Source organism: Crocodylus porosus, unplaced genomic scaffold (genome assembly GCF_001723895.1).
Source record: "Crocodylus porosus isolate Cpor-Errol unplaced genomic scaffold, CroPor_comp1, whole genome shotgun sequence".
NCBI lineage: Eukaryota > Metazoa > Chordata > Crocodylia > Crocodylidae > Crocodylus > Crocodylus porosus.
Genome location: NW_017728951.1, coordinates 25969685 through 25992356, shown reverse-complemented (window position 1 = coordinate 25992356; position 22672 = coordinate 25969685). Strand labels below are relative to the sequence as shown.

At 59.4% G+C, this 22672-nt stretch overlaps 1 protein-coding gene across 2 annotated transcripts in view; it reads left to right on the top strand.

Moving 5' to 3' along the window:
• Positions 1 to 22672, top strand: part of CUNH10orf76 (chromosome unknown C10orf76 homolog) — an 81045-nt gene that overhangs the window by 49916 nt on the left and 8457 nt on the right. For both annotated transcript variants that reach the window (XM_019555567.1, XM_019555568.1), the window contains exon 23: positions 20770 to 20848. In XM_019555567.1, the coding sequence (XP_019411112.1) occupies positions 20770 to 20848 (79 nt within the window). The remainder of the gene's footprint in view (positions 1 to 20769; positions 20849 to 22672) is intronic.

Below are 22672 nucleotides of genomic sequence, written 5' to 3'. Positions count from 1 at the left end.
GAAGTAGAGGAGTGGGGGGGTGTCCGTGTGTGCATGTGTATGTGTGTGGGTGTGTTTGTAACCAAGGTACCCATCACTGTCCTAGTTGCTCCCTGAGTGCTGTGCCTCCCTGCCCCATTCATTGTGTCAGGGGGTTTAATCCTTCCCCAGAGGCGCTGGGTGCTGCAGCCCAGGCTGGGGGGGGGGGGGCTGGGCTGTGCCAATGCTCCTGTGGCACCAACTCCGCAGGGTCCTGGCTGGAGGGTCTCGCCCCTGCGCTCAGGCTCAGACTGGTGCTGGACTGGGGCAGGACGGGATTTTCCCCCTGCTCAGACCAGTCGCATAGCGGGGTTTTGCCTTCCTCTGCAGCAGGGATACAGCCTCAGCCTGGGCTGTCTGGAGTGTCTACTAGCTCCTGTTGCAGCAGCAGGACATTGGTGGCTGCGGCCCTCCTGCTTTCCCAGAGGCAGGGGCGGGGGCAATGCCTGGGGCTGTGTTAGGGTGACTGTTGTGTGGCTCTGAGGTTGGACACAGGGTTTGTCTGGGCTGATTTGGATGGGGCTGATCCTGCCTTAGGCAGGGCTTGGACTGGGTGTGACCCCCACAGGTCCCTGCCAGCCCCACGGCTCTGGGACTCTGTGATTTCCTTCCCGTGCAGCCCATGGGCACAGCCAGCAGCAGGCCAGATGTTGTTCGGGGCTGCTGGTCCCAACACACTCACGTCCCAGCCTCAGGATTGCAGGGCAGTTCTGCTCCTTGCACCCACCTCTTCCCTGGCCCAAGTCTCGGCCTACCAGCAGGAGGGAGCCGAGGGCCAGCTTCCTTCCAGCGCCCTGGGAGGTCCAGAGGCGCTACGGAGATGCCGTGCTCCATCCGCATCGCCTGCTCTGCAGTGCTGGGACTCTGTGATCCTCATTAATGCGGCGCGTGGCCGTGGCGGGGGAGCGCAACCTTCCCTTGGTGAGAGGGGAAGTGTCTGTGCTGACTCAGCAGCCACCAGCTCCCTGCAGCGACTCGGCTGCAAGTCGGGGCTGGGGAGAAGCCACGGGGGCTCGGTCGCAGAGGCCAGCTCTGGCAGCACAGGGCCGGTGGGGCAGCGAGGCCGGGATGTCACCACATCACACCCAGATCTCTCCCTGCTTGGTTGTTCCCGCTGGCCAAGAAGCAGCCGCTGGGTGCAAGGCGAGGGAGGCTGCATCTCATTCCCTGAGGCCTGGCCTCAGATCCAGGCAGGTTTCAGCTGCTCCAGATTCTGGCTCCTGCTTTCCTTGATGAGGACCCGGAGACGTCCCCAGGGCTCCTGAAAACTCTGCTGCTCTCGTTCTGGACCGATTCGTTGGTGCCCTGTCCAGCGCCGCCTTGTCGTGCTGAGGGAGTCTCACGGGAGTCCTGGCTGTCCTCGGCCTGAAGGCATAGTGCTGTTTGAGACTGTGATGGATGAAGATGCCACAGCCAGACGCAGTTACCAGGCTTAGGACTGGAGCCCCTGGGTGAGACTTAATGTCCCGCGACCATCTGATGTTCCTGCCCTCGAAGGTTGTGGCTGTGCGGGCGAAGTGGCAGGGGGAGAGCTCGTGCCCCCAGGCTCTTGCAGCCACCTATCTAGAGCTCCCATGGGTCCCGGAGATCGTGGCAGGGCCGGCCATGCCCCGTGCGGGGAGAAGGTGGATGGTAGAGCAGAGTCTTACCCATAGCTTGCTGCTGCCTGAGGTGCCACCACGTCGGGCCTGGAGAACGATTGCTCCCGTCCTCCCGTAACAGCCCGGTGCCTCTTGGAAACTGCCGATGAAACCTTCCCTCAGGACGCTCAGCGCCCTGGGACCCGGTGTGTATGGCTCTGTCTGCGGGGCTCCCAAGAGCAGCGAGAGGCCGGTGGCTTTCCCTGTCTCGCTGCCTTGTGGGCTAGTTGGGACCAGCCCTGGTATTCATCGGTTGGAAAAGCGACCTTGGCACCTAGGAGAAAATAAGCAACTTTGGAGCCAAGTCGTTCTTCGAGGCTAATGAGCCCCTTTCAGACAACGCCTCCCCCGTTGGCATTTAATGAGGCCCTTATTAATGCCAGGTTCAAGGGGGCATCTTCTGAGGGCTGGCGGCACTGGCGAGGTGGCGCCTGCATCACTCCGCTCCTTTAATAAACTCTCCCCTGAGCCATGATTTCCTCAAGGTGAATAAATAGATTAACCCAGTGATGAATGAACTGAACCGCCTGCTGCTGGTCTCCATCCTCATGGGCTCGCCACGCAGTCCTTTCCCTTTTGCAGGAAGGCCTGGCGTCCCTGGACGCTGGAGAGGAGCTGGTGGTGGAGCCACAGGAGGAGGTTTCAAATCCGTGAAGGGCTGGCCTGACGATGAGGGAAAGCAGGAGCAGGACATGGAGCCGTGGCTGGAAGTTGCAGTGAGGCAGGTTTAGATTGGAGATCTGGCAAAGCTTCTTCACCGTTAGGGCTGGGAGGGATAGACACCAGGGAAGGAGGGGGGGAAATTCAGGGATTTCCCCCCTGCTCAGACTGGTGCAGACTGGGGGGTTTTGCCTTCCTCTGCAGCGGGGGCACGGCCTTGGCCTGGGCTCTCTGCAGCGTCCTCGACCCCCCGGCAACAGTAGGACATTGGCGGCCATGACCCCCCTGTATCCTGGGGGAGGGGGCGATGCCAGAGCTGTGTCAGGGGCAACTGTGTTGTGCTGCTCCAAGGTTGGACACAGGGTGTGGGCTGGTTTGGACGGGGCTGATCCTGCCTCCAGTGGGGCTGGGCCTGGATGCGACCCCGCAGCTCCCTGCCAGCCCCGCGGCTCTGGGATTCTGTGGTTTGCAAAGCTGCGTGTGTAGCGGTGACACCGGCTGTCTATCTGGATGGTCGGACCATCTGGGACCAGCTTAGAGCCAAGCGGGTTTTCCAGAAGGCCTCGCACTCTGCTCCCCTTCCCGTGGGATCATCCCTGCTTCTCGGCTCTGGCGCTGGAGCCTGCAGACAGCTCCTTGTTGCTCTGCTCTGTGAGACCTGAGGCCAGCCTGGGGGAAGGTCTGGGTGCGTGGGGAGCTGTGAGGAAGTGGAGACCCGCCATGGCCTGGCTGGAGCATGGATGGCTCTTTCTGCCTGGAGAGATGGGGCACTCGGGTCTGCAGGCTGCTGGCATCGGAGGCGGTTGGAGGGTTTCCCCAGGGCGGACTGAAGCTGGTCCAGCCGCATGCCAGCCCAGGAGGGGCTCTGTAGAGGACCACTGGGGATATGCAATGCTGAGCCGCTTGTGGGGCACCCTTAGCGGAGACCCCTGGTGCTGGACCCTCAACGGGCTGACAGTAAGGCAGCTCCCCTTGCATGACCAGGGGCCTCACCCTGCTGTCCTCTGTGCTCCCATCACTATTGATTGCCAAGCCAGACAGGAAACCTGCTTTGGTGACAGCATAATGACTCAATTAAGCTGTTCGCTCAGGTGAAGCGTTAACGACCTTTGACACACTGCCACCACTAATCAGGCCTGCCCCATCTCCCCACCCTTGTTCACACCAAGGCAGAGAGCATCTTTGGGGGTCATCAGGTCCTTGCTGAAAGGGGCCAAGCTGGAGCTGCTGATCTGCAGCTGCCAGGGAGGTGCCAGCAAGGGGGAGGCAGGCGCGGAGCCAGGGGTGCTCACCCAGGGAGCCACAAGGTACTTTCAAGGGTGTTGTGGGGTGTCACACCCCGTTAGCACAATTAGGCATGCAAACGGGATCACAAACCTAGAGATTGACATAGGAATCCATCGCCAGGGTCAGCCCAAGGCCTTTGCAACACAACCACTGTCTAGTATTATTCTGTAGGCAGAAAAAGAGTGCAGACTAAGAGACTAAGAGTGGCTCATGCTCGGTACAGGGAGAGAGGGAAGGATGCTCTTGTACCTTCACTTTTATTAAAATCCCTTTGTGTCAGCATTAATCTGACCCCCCTGAGTCTCCTGAGGAGGCCAATAAGGATAATTAACCTTGCTTTGCATGTGGAAAGTTGCAGTGTAGACTCGACAGCTCATGCAGTAAGGGCATAGGAGGAAGAGGAAGCCCCGGATGGAGGGACTGGCTGGGAGATCCCTCTGTGTGTCCCATCCTCAGTGTGTTTGCCCTGTCATGTTGCTGCTGAGGGGTCTTGGCATGGCAGAGGTGCCCTAGAGCTCTCCTGCCATTGCTTCCTCCCCTGCCGTGCCCTTCCTCATTGGCAGTGCTTCCCTTGGTGCCAGCTGAGCCTGGTCCAGGCTGGTGCTTTCCCCTCCTCTGGGCGACCAGGGGCAGCCTGAGAATCCCATCCCATCGTGGGGCAGGCGTGCCAGGATCCAGCCGTGTCCTGCCTGGGCTCTCCATCCCCCATGGCCGGTCACACACCTGGATCCCAGGCCAGTGCCATCTTGCTTTATCCCCCTCTATCTCATGCCCCAGCTCCTTTGGGCGACAGCCCCATTCTAGGGGCAGGGCTGGTTACTGAAGCACTGGGACATGGGCCGGTTCTGCTGGCATAGGTAGGAGGTCACCCCAATGCCCTGAGGGATGCTTTTTCCCCCTCAGTGACTCTGTGAGGAGCCTGCCCCAGGCCATCCTGACTGGCTCCAGGCAGCCTCCGTCATCCCAGACAAGAGCCCCAAACTGTTTGCATCATGGGCAGCTTCGTGTCATGCTGTAACAGGGTGCTCTGTCCGTTTAAGAAGGGGCAGCCAGCCCCATTAAGGACATTCAGCTGTGACCCAGCTGCTAGCAAGGGAGCATCCCCATGTGAGCATGAAGCCCCAAAGAAGAGAGCCGAGAGGAGCCAAACTGCAAGGCAGCGGGTGCTGGGAGTGCAGAAGCAGGTTGTGAGCTGAGCAGCTTGCAACAAGGGGCCAGGCCGCAGAGCTGGGGCCAGAGCCGGGGCCTCCCTTGCAGTGCCCGGGGCCAGGCAACGGGGCTTGGATCAGCAGATTTGACCTCCAGCTTCTCCCTACGGTTCTCCAGGTTCACACAGCAGCAGGGTGAGGCGTGCAGCGTGGCCAAGGTCATGGCCAGCTGGCGAGGGAGCGGGCATGGAGATGCCCACAGCCATGCAGCACCACTGGCTCACCGAGGCATTGCTGCCTTTCTCCTCTCACTCCTCTGCCCGCAGCCGGGCTGTGACCTGGGGGCACGGGGGCTCTGCTCTGAGGCTTCCTTGCAGACCTTCCTGGCCTGGCGCCGATATTTGGATTTGCTGTGGGAAGTGAGCCCAGGCGGTCAGTCCCTGCCCGTGGAGCCAGCTGGGCCTCTTTACCTGCCATTGCTCTCCTGCCTGACTCCTGCGGTCGGCTGCCAGCTCAGCACAGTTCTCCAGGGGCCGGTGTGTCCAGTTACTGCTTGCATGCGGCTCCATGGCGTGACAGAGCACGGGGAGGGCATTTCTTGGGGCAACTGGCGGTCTCTGGCCCCGCTTCCACCATGTGCTCCACAGAGCGGCATAGCCAGGCGGGATCCTCCGTTGCATCGCCAACTGTGCAAAGCTGCACTGCACCGAGGGCTGCACCACCAGATGTTTCCTTCCAGCTGTTTCACGGAGCAGCCCAGACCTGCTTGACTAGATGGAGCTCCCCTGTGCGCCCACGATGGGCTCAGCGCCTCTGGCCCGGGGTCCACTGCTTGGCTCCCTGCTTCGCCGCTGCCGATGGGATGGGAACATGAAGAAGACTTAAGACTTACACCGGGCTCCTCTGGCTTGATGATGTGAAGTGGGGGGCATCTGAATGGGCCACGCCAGTGGCTCCTTGACGGTACCTGCCTTTGCCCGATTTTAGGTGGCTTGTGCACGGTCTGTGACAGCCTGACCATGGGGAGAGCGCCCTGGCCACGGTGCATACCGCACAGGCCCTTCAGACCCTCCGACATTCATCTATCGGCAGGTTCCTGCCTCTTGAGGCTTCCCTCCAGCAGCTGAGACAGCAGCAAGGTGCAGGTTTCCTTTTGGAAGGGCAGCGCTACGATGAGCAATGGCAGCTTTGGCATTTTATGTGGCACTGAGGATGTCCTCCAGCTGCGTCCTGGCCAGCTGGTTTCAGCCTCACAGTTGGCACCTTTTCCATGTCATCTTGGCCTAGCTGGGAGCTGAGCAGGCCATGGGTCCCACGCGGCCGTTTCCATCCCGAGGGACGCTCCAGCCAGACCAGGCTCGAGGCACCATGCGAAGCACCGACCAACTGCCCGTGCTGTGCCTTTTGTGAGTGAGAAGTTGCGGGGACTCGTCTCCCTGGGCATCGCATCCAGCACGAAACGAACGCCTCCCTTCGACAGAGGGAGAGCATTCAGCCGCTTTCTTCCTGAACGCAAACAGTCTAAATACCATAGTGGGCTTGTGATGTCTTAAATAACACCGTAATCACCAGACAAATGGGATCCAGGCAGTCTGCTTCTCTCTTCCCCCTCCTGTTTGGAGGAAATCTGTTGCTCCCAGCAGCCACCAGGATTATTATTCCCACCGTAGGGCCGGGCTGTGGGATTTGTGCTTATTGAAAAAAAAAAAAAAAAAAGCATTTAATATTCAGCAATGTTGGTTTTCTTTTTTTTTCCCCTTAATATTTCATACTGGTGGGAGGCCTACAATTTAATTTAGCTTTAGAAACATAAATGCGCTGTTCCCTTAATATTTCCTTTAGGACTGCCTTGACAAAGTACCAGCTCGTTAAGTACATCTGCTCATTAAGGTAATGAAGTGCCTGCCTCCGTCCTGAACTCGGCGCAGTGCTGATGGATCGTTAGCATGGCTGCAAGAGCTGTGATCCACTCCTGGGCTGTCGCAAAGCTGGGAATCAGCCCCCCTTGCCCAGGAGGGGTGGAAAGGGCTGCAAGAAGACTTGTGTTGTATTTAAACACGTGTGTACGCATGTGTGCCCGCACATGCTAGCTTTCCACCATAGCACTTTTTCCCAGGCGTTTTCCCCCATGTACAGGCAGATGCTTTTGTTCCAGGAGCAGAAGAGGTATGAGGCTCACGCAGTCCTCGGGTACCAGGCAGCTCAGCAATAGCCAAACCTCTCTGGGGTGGAAGAGGGAGGGGAGCTGGAACGAACTGTGTTTTTCTTCCAAAATGTGAAACCATCTCCTGGTCTCAGACATCTCTGCATCTAATTTAGACCCTGTCAGACTCAGCAGGAGCTGAATTGAGCTGAATTATAGTAGCTCAGAGCACCAGGGCTTTTCGGGGGAGGCGGCTGCTTTGTGCTCCAGACTGTGAGGCCTTTGTTTGAAACACGGTGCTGTAGCCCTTGTAGCGGGAAGGGTAATCTCCAGGGCGTGCCCAGGATGGGGACCACCGACTGCAGTAGCCCTCGTGGGATGGTCCCGTTCAGCCGAAGGAGGGGTTAACTCTGGAGGTGGCAGCATTTGCAGTGACCCCGTTGTTGGCATTGGGGGCTGCTGTCCCCAAGGGGGGACGGCTGGGTAGCACTGATGGATGGAGCCCCACAGGTTGCGGGGTGACCTCCTGGTACCCAACAGACGGAGGATTTTGGGGGCTTGTGAATGGGCACCGGGGGGGATCCGCAAGGCACCCGCGACTCCCGTCAGCCGACCTTGCTGCAGAGAGCGCACGGTTCAGGCGCTTTGTCTTGTAGCTGCTGTATGATTAATTAGGCTGTCTCCGTGCCTGTTAATTACAGCAACATCTTTCCCCTTGCAAGCTGGATTGTGAAAAGTTTGGGAGCCTGCTTGGCAGGATGGCGGGGGCCATGAGGCCTCCACGGCCTGGGGGAGGGGGACCAGCACTTTCTGGCTCGGTGAGTTGGGCTTCAGTCGGAGCAAAGGCAGGAGGCAGCGCTGGCGTTCGTGGCTGGGGTCGGGACCCTCTGACGGGGACAAAGAACCGGTGTCCCGACCTTGGAGGTGAAACTCCTCCTTCCTGCGGGTTGTGCGTTTTGCAGCACAAGGCAAAGCTTCCTCTGCCAGCCCTGGGGTGGCAATAGGATACACTTCCTTTTGCTGCATCGGGATCGCAGGGCTGCTGCATGCTGGGTCAGACCCCAGGCCCGTCCTGCCCAGTCTCTGCCATGCAGAGACTGCCACGGAGAATAGCCGGGGTCTGACCTGGGTTTTCCCCCTGCTCCTCTCTCCCTTGCAGCCTTTAGGGTCTAGGCAGGTCTGATGCAGAGGCCGTGCTCAGTAGTGACCGGTGCCCCCCTCCTCCAAGCACATGTCCGACCCCTTGTGAACGTGGCTGAGCTCTTGTTGCTCCTGCGAGCCACGAGCTCCACCGTTTCATGCCACGCTGGGTGAAACAGAAGGTCCTGGTGTTTGTTTTAAGCTGCCAGCCTGCTCATGCCATGCGGTGACCCCTGTTCTTGTCTGCTGAGAGTCAGTAATAAATGCCAAGTGTCTTTCCCTTAGCCATTCTGGGGGTGCCTCAAAAGACTCACGACGGGCCGTCGGTATCTGTTGAAGAGCCTCCGTACCTTTTGACTCTCCTCTCTGGTGAATTATTTAACGTTTTCCTGATAAACTCGTGGTGCCGTGCACTTGCTCGGGGTTTCGAACCCAGCATTAACTTTTCATGGCCCTGCGAGATGAGCCAGTCTGACGCAGATGCTCCCTTTCCCGTTCCCAGGTGAGAGCTTTGCCATATGTCGCCCTGGTTGGCTCGCCTATTAGCATCTGAAAGCCCTCGCGGCCTGGAGGCCGGCCCGCGGGACACCGGAGCCCCGCTGGCAGCGCCAGGTCTGGCGCGGGGCCCGTGCTGCGTGACACCTGTTTGCTGTCCCTGTCTGGTGCCTTCAGTGCTCTTGGCTCCCTCGGGGCCGGGGGGCGCACCGGAAGATCTCGGCAGGCAGCTGCTTCGGCCTCTTGTCTCTGGCCTCGCAATGGGGTTGCTTGTGTTGTGGACTTGGGCTCGCCTTGGGCTGAGGTTAGGTTTCCCAGAGTGGCCCCGGCGCGAGGATGCCTCAGGCTGCCCCATCGCCTGGGCCTGACTTCCTGGGGTGCTGAGTAGGTGGGAGCTGGGGGCACTCGGCGTTTTGGAAGCAAAGGCCCTTCCTGCCTTGGAAGTGAAAGATAAAATAAGTTACTGTGTGGGGCTGGGTGGTAATTCCACCCTCCACATCCCGTGCCGTGTGTCGGGGCTTTAAGCCTCCCCCAGAGGCGCAGGGTGCAGCCCAGGCTGGGAATGGCACCAACCCCACAGGGCCCCAGCTGGAGGGTCTTGGCCCCACGCTGAGGCTCAGCCCCGCGCTGCACCGGGGCAGGAAGGGATTTCCCCCCTGCTCAGGCTGGCCGCACTGGGGGGTTTGCCTTCCTCTGCAGCGGAGGCACGGTGTTGGCCTGGGCTCTCTTCAGCACCCGTGATCCCCCAGCAGCAGCAGGACATTGGCAGCCGTGGCCCCCCATTTCCCAGGGGCAGGGGTGATGCTTGGGGCTGTGTCAGGGGCGACTGTTGCGCGGCTCCGAGGTCGGACACGGGGTTTGTCTGGGCTGGTTTGGATGGGGCTGATCCTGCCTCAGGGCAGGCTGGGCTGGATGTGACCCCGCAGCTCCCTGCCCGCCCCGCGGCGCTGCGATTCCACCGTCGAGGCAAGGGCTGAACACGCACGATCCCAGGGACCTGAAGTTTCACCATCCCTTAGTATCACATCTTGTCTCTGAACCTGCCAGCAAGCAGCGCCCCATTGATGGGCTCCCTCCGCGCCGCGATGGTGCTGGCGAGAGGAAGCCGCCCCGCGGCCCGATGACTGTGGTGGCCGGGGATGAGCGCGCAGAGCTCCTGGCTGAGTAATGCCTGAGCCGCTCCGTTCCCCGGGCGCCCGTCTCAAAGGCAAGAGCCTGTGGCTGTGAGGAAACGGAGGGCACTTAATGAGAAGCACAAGCACGGGTAGATTAATTGTGAAATGAGTTGTGCTTGCATTTGCTGTCACTTCAATGCGGTATCAGCCTTGTTATAAATTGAGTGTGGGATAGAGGGAAAGAGGCAGCGCCGCGCCGCTCTGTCCATACCTGTGGAAGCTGGAAGCTAGCCAGACGCAGGCTCGGTCTCCTCCAGCTGGCCCTCACTGCTGTTGCCTTTCCTCCTTCTTTCTTTTCTTTTTTGAGGATAGATTTTGATTAATCGAGGCTTCCTCCAGTCTCTCCTGAGCCCACGTTTTAGCAAAGTGAGATCTTTTGCCGTGGCTTTCATGCCTGTTGCGCTGTACTGAGTGTCTGTATGGACCTGGTCTGGACCACCGTGCGCTGCTTGTTCTTGCACCGCTCTACCGCAGAGGATGGTTGTGTTGCTTTGCTGTGCCGGGAGGCAGCTTTCGCATCCGTGGCCCCGGTCCGGGTTGAGCGTAGGAGACGTGGGATGGAAGACACCTGGACCGGCCCCTCCACTTGCTGTCCACATGACAGAAATCTGCTACATGGCTTCCTTGCAAGTGGCAGAGAGGAAGAGCTGGCAAAAGCCATGTGTCTCCAGCAAGCACCTTCCAGAGCTGGCCTTTCACCTCCAGTGATTTGGGCAGACTTTGCTCAGCTCCCCCATAAAATAAAGCCAGGCCTCATGATGGAGCAGAGCAGTCGTGGCTAGCGCCGCATCCGCAGAGCAGCTGAGGCCATCCGTGGCCTTGCTGCTGTCTGGTTGCATTTGGAAGGGGGTGGCAGGGCTGGACCCAAGGGCACTTCGGTGTCATTGTCCTGTTCGTCTCCATGAGCTGTGGACAGGCCCCATGCAGAGAAGCGGGGGGAGCTCTCAGCAGAGACCTGCCCTGCCGGGGAAGGGGTGGACTTGGATGGGAGCGGGTGCAGCGAGGCAGGGGAGCAGGGTCCAGGCCAGCTGGGCTTGCTCAGCCCACAGAGCAAAGGCTGCAGGGGTGCAGCTGCTGTCCAAGGATGCACCGGGCAGCTTCCGAGAGCCCCAGACGGCCGCGCGTTCCCCGCAGGGCCGGCTCCGGCCATGCCGTGCCGTGCCGTGCCGTGCGTCAGCCAGGGAAGGCGACAGGGTTAATTGTCTCGGGGGTCTATAGCTCGGCACCACTCCCTCCTGCCCGTCAGAAATCACTTCCCGGGGCGACGGGGCCATAAAATGTCTGCTGTACGATTCAGAGGCCGCGTAACAAATGGCAGCTGGGAATACATCACCGGTGATGGATGGGCGCTGCTTAAAGGGAAATCTCGCCGTTTGACTTAGTGCTTCCACGATTAATTGCGTGCCAGATTAAATTGCTCCATAAAAGCGCACGCTGCTTCATTCGATCTCTCCGCAGTGAGACGAGCTAGGCCAAGCCGTTTCTTTGTGCCTTAATTACACTGGCGTTCTTGGCATCCTCCGTTTAATTAGTAGAGATGTTTTAGCACTGCGCGCTCCCCCCACCCCCACCCCAGCCGGGGAAGGGATCTGGCTGCCGTTCATGTGGCCGCAGCTTGAGAGCTGTTCTCTGCAAAGGTCCTGGGTTGCTTCATAAAGGTGGCGGAGGGCTGGGGAGAGCACGTGCCCGGGCACTGCAAGGTGGCAGCTGGGTGAGCCATGCACAGCCCAGCAGCTGGGCCGGGGCGTGATGGATGCCTTTTCCAACTGAAGTGACAGGTGCACGTTGCAGGAGTTTGCACCAAAAAGGGCTTTGTCACGGCTCCCTTCCTCCACCCCCACGGCCTGTGCAGGAGGAGCTGGGGAGCCAGCCTGGAGAAGAGGGTCCCGGCGGTCTCCTCGGCCTGGCTTCTCAGGGCAGGGCAGACTGCAGCGGTGAACACTGGGCCCCTGTGTGCAGCCTGACCCTGCTGGGGGTCCAGCTTAAATGGTTCATAAACCCCCTGGAAGCCACCCTCAATGCCTGAAGCTCCAGCTCCTCCCTTCATTAGAGGAGAGCAGAGCACGGGCATCTCCCTGGACAGCCCGGACCTGATTGCTTGCAGAAAAGATCTCGTGAAGCTTGGGGGTTTCCATCCCAGCTTGCACTCCCCCTGCTCAGCAGCGAGAGGGTTGATTACCACTTAGGCTGCGTGTGTTATTTAATATGGCCTCATTCCCCTGGCAGAGGAATTTTCTCCTGCCGCACGGCACCGGGCTTCAGGGGAGGAGGAAGGAGTTGTGTGTTTCCTGCCCTGGGACCTTCTCCCGGATAGTCTCGTGTTAAAGGGCCTGTGTTACCAGCACGCGTTCAGAGCCCGGGCACTTGAGGTTTCCCACTGCACGCAGCTTCTTATGAGCAGGCGGCTGGGGGACACTCCCATGCTCCTTCTGCTGAATGCCGACCCCGTGTGTGGATCCGGCCGGGGGCACCAAGACCTTGGCATCCATGGGCTGGGTCCTTCTGGGCAGCTCTTCCCCAGCCAAGTCACAGGCTGGGACTCAGGGTTTTCCTGGTGCTGGTGCCTGCCATAAAGGGGATCCCTGTGGGGGGTCACTGCCCTGGCTAGGCTTCGGGCTCCTTCCATAAGCACAAAAGGAGCGCTTAGCTGACAAGATGGGAGCAAAGCAGCGGGGGCTGGACCCCCAAGCCTTGCTGCCTTGCACAGGCCAGCTCTCTGCAATGCTCTTTTCTGGACAGAGACCGGCAGAGGCAGTAGCCAGAGATTGCTGATAGGTTGGGGGGTTTCTGTGGGCCCAGCAATGTTGCATGTAGTCACCTCCTCCCCACAGCAAGCCCTGTGTTAGCAGAGGGGGAGGAGGGCTGGCTTGCTGCAGGCTGTCTCGGGATGGCTCCATCTGCTTTTTCCGCCCATGCCGGAGCCTCTCCATCTGCCCTGAGAGCTGGAAGGGTCTCCCCCATCCGGGTGCCGGGATGACCCGGCTACAACTGCCAGGAGCAGCTACATCTCCCCTTCTTGGTGTCCTGCCCGCTCGGCCGAGCAGAGCCATCTGCGTGCCAGCCTCTCTGCCTTTGCTTGGCTGTGGGGACGGGAGGGCACACGCGGCCCTTGTATTATTCACAGGGGGCTGCTCCCTGGGTCGAGGGCTCCCACGTGCTCTGGCCCCCGGAGCCGGGGAAGTGCTGACTTGCAAACAGCTCCAGTTCTGGCCTTTCTGGCAGCCACGTATTGCAGCCAAAAGGCCGTGCTCAGCACAGAGCGTGGCTGCGGTGGACCCCTGCGAAGACCCCATCTGCTAAGAGCTCGTATTGATTTGTCTCTCGGTGTCTAAAATCCCTGGCTTCCCCTTGCGTGCGTGCCATAAATAATGCAGACAGACGGGGCGGCGTGTGCGACGGGAGCTGCTTGGCTCCAGGTCAGCTCAGCTCATCTCATCAGCCGTAGGGCTTTCAAATGATGGGGAAGAAGCCCAGGGTCTTCATACCCCCGGCCAGCTGCCTCAGCTATTCCAGGAGTAGGAGCGCTGCAATCAACTTTCCAGAGGAAATGCTTTTACTTCAAAAACAAAAAAGCCCTGTGCCCAAACTTCCCTGGCAGCTGGCTTTAAATCAGCTATGTGCAGTGGGAGCCAGCTACATGCTGGGTGAGACCCCGCGTCTGTCTTGCCCAGTCTCTTGTGTCACATGAAGGCTGGAGGGGAGAGGTACCTGGGTCTTTTCCCCTTGCTCCTCTCCCCCTTGCAGCCTCCAGGACTAGGAGCAAGGGCAAGCTCTGATCCCACATCCACCCTCCATCTCTGTGACCCCCATCCTTGCACCCTCTTTTTATCCAGCAGGTTCGTGGTGCTCTATAGGCACTGGGCATACGTACCAAATGCATCATCTCGCCCACTCACAGCAAACAGCCGCTTCACCCTAGCAGCACTGCAGAGCCCGTTTCAGCAGGGGCCGTGCTGAATAATTTATCCCCGTGACACGCCAGGGGCGCGAGCTAGCCAGAAAGCAATCATTTGAGTGGCCGCTGGCTACGGGCACCAGCTCAAACATCCCGGGGCTTTTGTGCTAAAGCAGCAGGGGGTCATTAGAGGGGACCAGCAGGTGGAGTCACGTCCGAGCACGTCTGGGGGATGCAGAAGTGGAGTTTTCCCCTTTGTGCTTATTCTGTTGGACGTACCCGGCACATCGGGGTCTTAGGGGCGTGGGAGCGGGGAGGCTGCTGCCTGCGGGTGTTGGGAGATGTGGTTCTGAGCTGTGTTTTCACAGGTGATATCTGGCTGCTGTCGCTGTTGATGGATAGGCTGCCAGAGTGCCTGCTCCGGGAGGCCGATGCTATCAGCCATCTTCCAGATTCCCAACGCGATGCAAAACAGACACAAGTCCACGTTCAGTGGTGAAAGCTCAGGTGTATTTACACTGGTCTGATTACCAGCCAGTGCAACTCAGTGCAGCTTGTCTTTGGCGGGTAGAGACACCGTACGTTGTTCACGCACCCCTCAGTCTCTATAAAGGGCAGGTCTCCCGACCCCTGTCTTTATGCTGGCGTGCCCATTTTGTACCAGCTCCTCTGTCGAGATATTCATCTCTGCTTGTGTCGGTCACCAAGTTTACGCACTTGCGATCTCTGTTGCGGTAGTTAAGTTCTGGCTTTTTACCATGGCCCTTGAGCAGAGCCAAAGCTCCTGCAGTAGATGCTCGAACTGACCACCTTTGGGGCCTGTGTTTCCATCCATGATACTCCCCCAGCAGCTCTTGGGGCCGTGAGCTACTCCACTTCTACATCAGGTGGTAGGTTTCAATGCCATTAGCTCAGAATCACAGACAGTGAGGATTGGGAGGGACCTCCAGAGGTCACATCCAGTCCAACCCCCTGCTCCAAGCAGGACCAGCCCCAACTACATCATCCCAGACAAGGCTTGGTCTACCCGGGTCTTCAAAACCTCCGAGGATGGAGACTCCAGCACCTTTCTGGGTAACTTGTTCCAGTTCTTTACCACCCTCCTAGTGAGAACTTTTCCTAATATCTAACCTCCGCTTTCCTTGCTGCAACTTGAGCCCATTTCTCCTTGTTCTGTCAATAGTTAATTGCTCCTTGTTCTTTCAGTAGTTAAGTTCTGGCTTTTTACTTGGGTCTTCAAGTTCTTTAGCTGCTGTTTTTAGGCTGTGCAGTGTAAGCAGGCTGATGTCTGACACGTTGGGTGATCTCTGAGCGCTATCAGGACCCATCAGTGCAGCAGTTAACCCAAAGAAAGTGGCTTTAGGTGAACTGCCCAGAAAGAGCCCAGGCCACATAAGCATCTGCTGCCTTGGCTAACAGCTCTTTTGTCTGTTTGTCGGTCTCTGTGTCCTGCCTTAGGAAGTGCTGTCCTGGGCTCCGGGCTGCTGAGCCCAGCATGATGTCTGGTGCCTCGATGTCTGAGGGGCAGAGCCTCTGTGGGCAGGTGCTGGCCTTTGCAGCAGTAGGGGAGGGAAGGGGTTGATGCCTCAGCTGGGCATAGGTCCTGGTGTTTGCAGTGAGGCAACAAGTAGCGATCCATAACTCAAGGTCTAGGTGGGAGGTGGTGTCATGTGGGGTTCCCCAGCGGTCTGTCCTGGGTCTGGTGTGGTTTAACACCCTGACTCACAATTTGGGTGGGGGGATGGAGTGTACGCTTATCACAGGTGTGGACAGTACAGAGCTGGGTGGAGTTGCAGACCCTCCAGAGGGCAGGGCTGGGATCCAGAAGGACCTGGAGAGACTGGAGAAGTCCAGAAATCAATCAGACAAGATTGAGCAAGGACAACTGCAGTGTCCTTCGCTTGGGATGGTATAACTGCATGCACTAATTCAGCCTGGGGAAGAGCGAGCTGGGCTGCAGCACTGCAGCAGGACCTGGGGAATGTGGAGCATGTGCCAAACACGGACCAGCAGCACGCTCTTGTTGCCGAAGCCACCAGCAGCCTCCTGGGCTGTGCGAACAGGAGCGTCGGTGCAGATCCGCGGCAGGGATCTCCACTCTTCAGCACCGGGGAGGCCTCCCCTGGAGTCCTGCGCCCAGCTCTGGGCCCCGCACTTCCAGGAGGACGTGGACAGGATGGAGAGAGTCCAGCACAGAGCATCCACAGCGACCAGAGGTCTAGGGGCATGACAGGCAAGGCTGGGCTGGAAGAGCTGGGGTGACCAAGACTGGGGGTGGGGTGGGGGGTGTTGATCACAGGCTTCAAGTCCCTGCAGGGCAATGGCAGAGAGGACAGAGACGGGCTTCTCTCTATGGCTGCAGGGGACAGGACTCAGAGCAACGGTCTCAAGCTGCAGCAGGGGAAACTGAGGCTGGAGATGAGGAGGAACTCCTTGACTGTGGGTGGTCCAGCACTGGAGCAGGCTGCCTGGGGAAGTGGTGGGATCTCCCTCCCTGGATGTTTTCCAGAGCAGGTTGGATGGACTCTTGGCTGGGATGGTTTGGTCAGGGCCAAGCCTGTTGTGAGCAGGGGCTGGACTAAATGTGACCCATGAGGTCGCTTCAGCCTGATCTTCCTACGATCCTAAATGATTTCACCGTGTCTCTGCACAAGACGGGGCTACCAGAAACACCAACTGCACATCAGGAAGCATGGAAGAGCAATCCTAGCAGTGTCCACAGGGAAGACAAGCAAGGCTGGGCCCTTTTTGGGGCTCAGCCCATGGGCAGAAGTGTTTGAATTGCAGCTGCTGCCTGCCACACTTCCATTTCTGGGCCTGAGGTGCCTAAGAGCTCTGCCTCACAGTCAAATTCAAGCTGGGTAGAAACCAGCTATTAAGTTGTTGCACGTTTTCAAGCCCTCACTTTGTAGCTGGTCGGCCCTTTTTGTAGCTGGACGGTCATTTTTATGGCTTGACCATTACTTTGCATGTGTGGCCAGTCTAAAATGTATGGTGTGATTCCCCAGTTAATTGTATGATAATCATTTGGCACATGTGGCCAGTCCTACCTTGCACATGTGGCTGGTCTAAATTTATGGCAAGCTGCCCCAGTGAATTGTGTGTTATATGTAACATGTGGCAAGGGCCGAAGAGGCTGCCTCTTCCTGTGATTGTTATAGGCTGAATCCTCAGCAGCCAGGTGAATGTTAATTTTCCAGACTCCGTGTGGAGGGCCCTGGGAGGGGGAAGATCAGGCGCAAGGCAGCGCTTGCTGTGTAGGAGCAGAGGGTAACAGGTGCTGGGCAGGAGCAGAGGGGTCCATGGGGGGATGTTGACCAGATCAGGCATCACCATGTCCTCCGACAGCCCTATGCCAGCGAGGGGTGATGCCAAGGAGGGTCTGTGAGCCTGGCACAGCTCAGCACACGCTTCGTCCTGCTTTGGGCATCTCTGGCCATGCACTGGGACCCTGCAGCCCCCCGGCATTAACCCCTTAAATAGAGCGGATGCTGGACCCTTTCCCTGCGAACATGGAGCCAAGGCCTCTCAGGACTGCAGATCCGGCAGGCTCAGCTCCATCACGACCTGGGTGCCCTCAAGTGCCTTGCAGCTGGCGTTAGCTGGGGAGAATGGAGCTGCTGTGAAGCCCTCGTGACACGCTGGGGATGTCCAGCCGGCACCGCGGGGCTTCACCCAGGAGCTGGCTGAGGAACCCGTGCCACGAAGCCCTCGTTACTCAGAAAATGAAGCTCTGTGGAAACCGTTGTCAAGCCACCCCACGTGCCCTGGGCTGTTTCGCTCCGTAGCACGACCAAGGCAGGTTGTGGCTGCCTGCCGTGGCCAGGAGGAGACAGTTGGCCTTCCCTTTTCTCTTTCTCCATTGCCAAATCCATGTTTGTCTTCACAGACAAGAACCCAAAGCCCGCGTGGAACCAGGTGGTCCCGGTTTTGCAGAAGCGCCATCCAGGATCAGACCGAACCGATGGTTGCGGAGAACTTTGCAATTCCCGGGGGTTTGCGTTAAGCTCCCAGCACAGGCAGGGCTCGAAATCCCCCGTGGAAATGGAATTTCCTCCTGCCGCCCAGTGCTAATTTTAAACCCCTCCCGTGTGTCACATCCCAAGATGGGGGTGGGGGGGATGCTATTTTTAGCTCGAGGATGGATCTTGCCCTTCAGGAAGCCTTCAGTTCATTTTTAAATTTTTTTTTTCCAAGAGCTTTATGTCTTTTTTTTCCCTTTGCGGCATTGCGCGGCTCTTGCCAAGACTTGGCTTGTTCAGACAGATAAGTGTCACTGCTCATTACTGTCAAATGCCACGGCTCTTAACATGTGTGGCTCAGCTGGCACCCATGAGCCACTAAGAACGGCAATTAATCCCAGTGATATCGAGAGGGCCCCGGAGTGTCTGACCCAGCGTTTTAAGTACGGTAATAATAAAGTTCTGGTGGTTTAACATCCTTCTTGGCAGGGGGGGCTGGGTTGGGAGCAATGGCAGTGAAGGCGGCGTGTGTCTGTTCCCGAGCACTGGAGAAAGGGTGGAAGATCCTTTCCTTAGCCTGTGGAAGACGTGGATGCGGGTGAATGAGGCCAGGATGGGGGGAGCTGGCTGTGTCTGGGATTCCCCTGCCCTGGCTTTACCACCCATCTTTTCAGAGCATGACCGCATGGCGTGACAGGGAACGCCAGCCAGGAGACCGGAGCCAGTGCCTGACTGCGGCCGAACGGCGGGGGGGACCCGGCCTGTGTGTGTCATCTCTTGGCAGCCCTTGAACAGAGGGAGCTGGGGGCACGCATGGGGACCGGGGTGGGAAACCCCACAGCATTTCTTGCAAAGTCACTACCGGATGCTTTAAACATTAGAGGGACCTGCATGCGCATGAGTGTGTGAGCACATGTGTGTGCTTGAGACTCCTTGCTAACGTCCTTGCGTCCTTTTTTATTCCTGATGTGGACACATTGGAGAGAGTCTAGTGCAGGGCAGTGAAAATTATTTGGGGGGCTGAGGGACAGGACTGGTGAGGAGAGGCTGGGGGAACTGGGCTGATTTAGTCTGGAGAAGAGAAGACCGAGGGGATTGAATAGCAGCCTTCGCCTCCCTGCTGGGGGGCTGCCAAGAGGATGGAGCTGGACTCAGTGGGGGCAGATGACAGGACAAGGAGCAATGGGCTCAGGCTGCAGCAAGGGAAGTTGAGGTTGGGTATTAGGAAAAAATTTCTCACGAGGAGGGTGGTGAAGCACTGGAACAAGTTACCCAGAGAGGTGGTAGAGCCTCATCCTTGGAGGTGTTGAAGCCCCAGCTACACAAAGCCCTGTCTGGGATGATGCACGTGGGCCAGTCCTGCTTTGAGTAGGGGGCTGGACTAGACGTGACCCCCTGAGGTCCCTTCCAGCCCTCGCATCCTCCCAGGCATTCAGGCCGGGAGCGTCTCCTGCGAAAGAGGGTGGCTTGGCGGGAGGCCTGTGTGCTGGCAGGGGTGGCTCTGACGCCCCATGGAGATGCCCCAGCCCGGGTGCTTCCCCAAGCCCTGGTGCGGGGGGCCTGCAGACCCTCCTTCGCGCACAGCCGGGCTCTGCCATGGCCAGGAAGATGCGGCTAAATCCCCGTGAAATGCCAGGAGGCTTCGCTCGCCGTACGGTGGCTTAATTAGCCAGACAGCCTCTGCGATTGCCCTTCCCGGAGAGCTCTAAAAGACTCCACTGGGACGGAGCATAAATTCCTTCTCGGCGCGTGGAGGCCGCTGCGTGCAGCCTATCTGGCACTCGGCAGCCAACGCTGCCTCCAGCCAGGCAGGCACTCTGTTGTTCTTAAAGGTAACCATCTTGCCATCAAATGACTAATTAAGCCACTAATGGGCATAACGAATAATTGAAACATCGCGGCTCGCGAGCCCGTTCACACTCCTGCTCCACGTCGCGTCTCGGAGGCTTGGAACGGAGCTGGCGACGGTCGCTGGCGGCTGACTCAGCGGCGCCGGTTGCAATATGTTGAGATGGGCCCGGAGTTATTTCCAAGGCAGCTCTGAGTTGTACGCGGAGGGCCCAGCTGCATTGGCCTCTTGGGCAGGGGTTTCAGGGGCCATGTGTGGCAAGAGAAGAGAGGTGACAGCTGGGCTGGGCCCGTGCTAGGGCATCGCAGGTGATTAGCCTCAGCCGACCGTGTCCTCAAGGCCTTGAGCACAGCAGGCCATGACCGTGCCCCGGGCCGGGGGCTGCCACGTGCTACCTCGAGCCCAGCCAGGAGCCGAGCAGCTGGAAGCGCGCTCCTGGGCGGCTCGGCAGGCGTCCCCGAGGGGGGGACGGGGACGTAAGCAGACGCCTCTCATTGCACTCGAGTGGGACGGAGCAGACGCGCCACACCTGCCTCCCAGCTCAGTGCTGCTCTTCCAAGGGCCCCGACCGCTGGCTTTTCGCCTCTTCTGGGGCCCGAGGAAAGCACCAGGCGAGGAGGCGGTGAGCGCGCGGGAGAGAGCCAGAGCGTTGTCATGCCAATGAGGAGAGAAAGCCCTGGCTGCCTCCATGTGCGGTGTGCTGGTGGGAGCAGCCCCCGGACCCCCTCCCTCCGCAGCCCCCTGCCCATCACCCCGGGGACCTGCTGTTTCCTTGTCTGCGCTCGGGGGCAGGGCACCTGGCACAGCTCGGCGGTGCAGAGACCCCCAGCGCAGGGCCGGGCCGGGGGGAGAGGAAGTGAGTGAGGCCAGTCAGCTGGGAGCCAGCCGGGCACCGGGGTCCCTGTTCACAGCGCCTCTGCCGCGGCTGCCTGGGGCGCTGTCCAGGCCCCGGTGTCCCTCAGCCACGCCGTGGGGCAGTGGCACTCCCCGAGGGGCTGTGCAGCACTGGACTCTGCATGCAATGCAGCCATCTTTCCGGTGCTGGGTCTCCAGGGAGTCCTCACGGAGTCCATACCGGGGTCCTCGCTCGAGCTGGGACCTCAGCTCCCTCTTCACTGGTTCAGGGTTGTATCCTGAGCAGGGCACAAGCCTGCGGAGGCTGTGGGGTGGGCATGTGAATTGCCCCAGTGCAGGCACGGGACAGAGGCACCACGGGCCTCGTCGCACACAGGTTGCAGGGAGCACCGGGGATGGGGCGGCTGGAGGGACGGGCATTTTGGAGACCCCCTGTCAGTGCCTGGACCAGCACCGGGGAAGGAAGGGGGGAGCCTGCTCACACTGCCCCTCTCCCTTTCAGAGCCATCATCAACCATTTCAACCCCAAGATCGAGTCCTACGCCGCTGTGAACCACATCTCGCAGCTGTCTGAGGAGCAGGTAAGGCCAGCGCGCCACCCGGGATGCCTGAGCACTGTGCGGGTGACAGTCTTCTTCCAGGCTTCCCCCTGCCCTTGCCTGTCAGAGGCCGGCCAGAGGGCATCAGCTCCAGGGGGAGCTTCCCGCTGCTTGGTGAGGGGCTGCATCGAGAGTCTCAGCACCATGGGGCTGGCAGGGAGCTGCAGGGTCACATCCAGTCCCAGCCTGAGGCAGGATGAGCCCCATCCAAACCTCGGAGCCACGCAGTACAGTCGCCCCTGACAGCCCCAGGCTTCGCCCTCACCGCCGGGATGCAGGGGGGTCCTGCTGCTGCCGGGGGATCATAGGCACTCCTGAGAGCCCAGGCCCAGGCTGGGCCCCCGCTGCAGACAAAGGCAACCCCCCCAGTCCACACCAGTCTGAGCAGGGGGGAAATCCCTTCCTGCCCCGGTGCAGCCTGAACACAGGGCCAAGACACTCCAGCCAAGACCCTGCGGGGTTGGTGCCAGCAGGAGCATTGGCACAGCCCAGCCCCATCCTCATCACCCAGTGCCTCTCAGGGAGACTTAAACCCCCTGACACGTGGAGCAGAAAGTGGGGATGCAGATGATGTAAAGAGACTCAGTATCTTCTTGTTGGAGCATGGGCAGCCCTTGGTGGAGGATTTCTAGGGTCGCTGCGTGCACCAAGCCCCGCGCGGCTCTAATGGTTTCTGAGATGAGCTGGTCCCATCGCGGCAGCTGCCTTGGACGAGGGTTTCCCTGTGGCTTGGCCTGGGTCTCTGCCCTTCCTGCCTGAAGCTTGGCCTCATGACCCAGAGAGGCGAGAGCTCCCCTTTCCATGGGGGAAAAGTGCATGCGAGCCATCAGCGGCGGGCAGGCGAAAGAAGCAGTCCCGGTGTGAGGAGCCGGCAGGGGGGAGACGATTAGGCAGCACAAAGGAGGGCTGATTTCTTTTGAGCCCCCCTGAAGCAGTGAAGAAAGCCCTTCCCAGGCCGGCAACATGGTGCAGGGCTGCGTGCACGCAGCGGGGACCCAGCCAGGAGATTTACTGCCCCTAAGGGCAGCGAGGTGCCTGCCTGTGAGGGGGAGTAGTGGATCATGATGCGGCCCCTCGTTCTCATGCACCCGGTGCTTGGGTGTCGTCCCACCAAGCCAAAGCTTCTGCCTCCCTTTCTTCTGCCTTTCTCCATCTTCCCATCCCCCCTCTCCCCTCTCTCTGCTCCTGCTATTTCTATTTCTAGAGCAGCTCCAAATCCCGACCCCCTTCCCACTCCCGCCGGCTCAGACGCTCGGCAGCAGAGCAGTCGATGCTGACATTTCAAGTGTGAGCATTGCACAGCAGAGTCCACGCAGAGACACACACATGGGCACACGCAGGGCACACCAGACCCGTTCCCCCCAGGGTATGGTCACCAGGCATGCGTTCCCTTTGGCTGGGCAAGGTTGGTCCTCACAGCCACGAGGGTAGGAGACACGGCACTTCTGTATGTGCCCACGGTGCGATATCATAGTCCTTCCCGAGAGGGCACAAGCACCGTGCCGCCGTGCTCGGACCCGGAGCCGTCCGTCCAGGGCACTGGACTCTGCTCTGTGTGGAGACTTCTCCCAGGGCCTAGATATTAGATCCTCTCTCGCTGCCTGGCTTCACATACAGGAGGAGGTGGATTAAATCACTGAGGCAGTGGGAGAGACGCCAGGGATGCTGTGGGCTCTCCATCACTGCAGGGTTCAAGGAGAGGGTGGACAGGCACTGGTGGGGGATGCTCTAGGTGCAGCAATGCCCGTGCTGTGCCGTGGGGTGTCCCAGGTTTCTGGACTGTGCTGGTTGCCCCGCCGCCTTCTG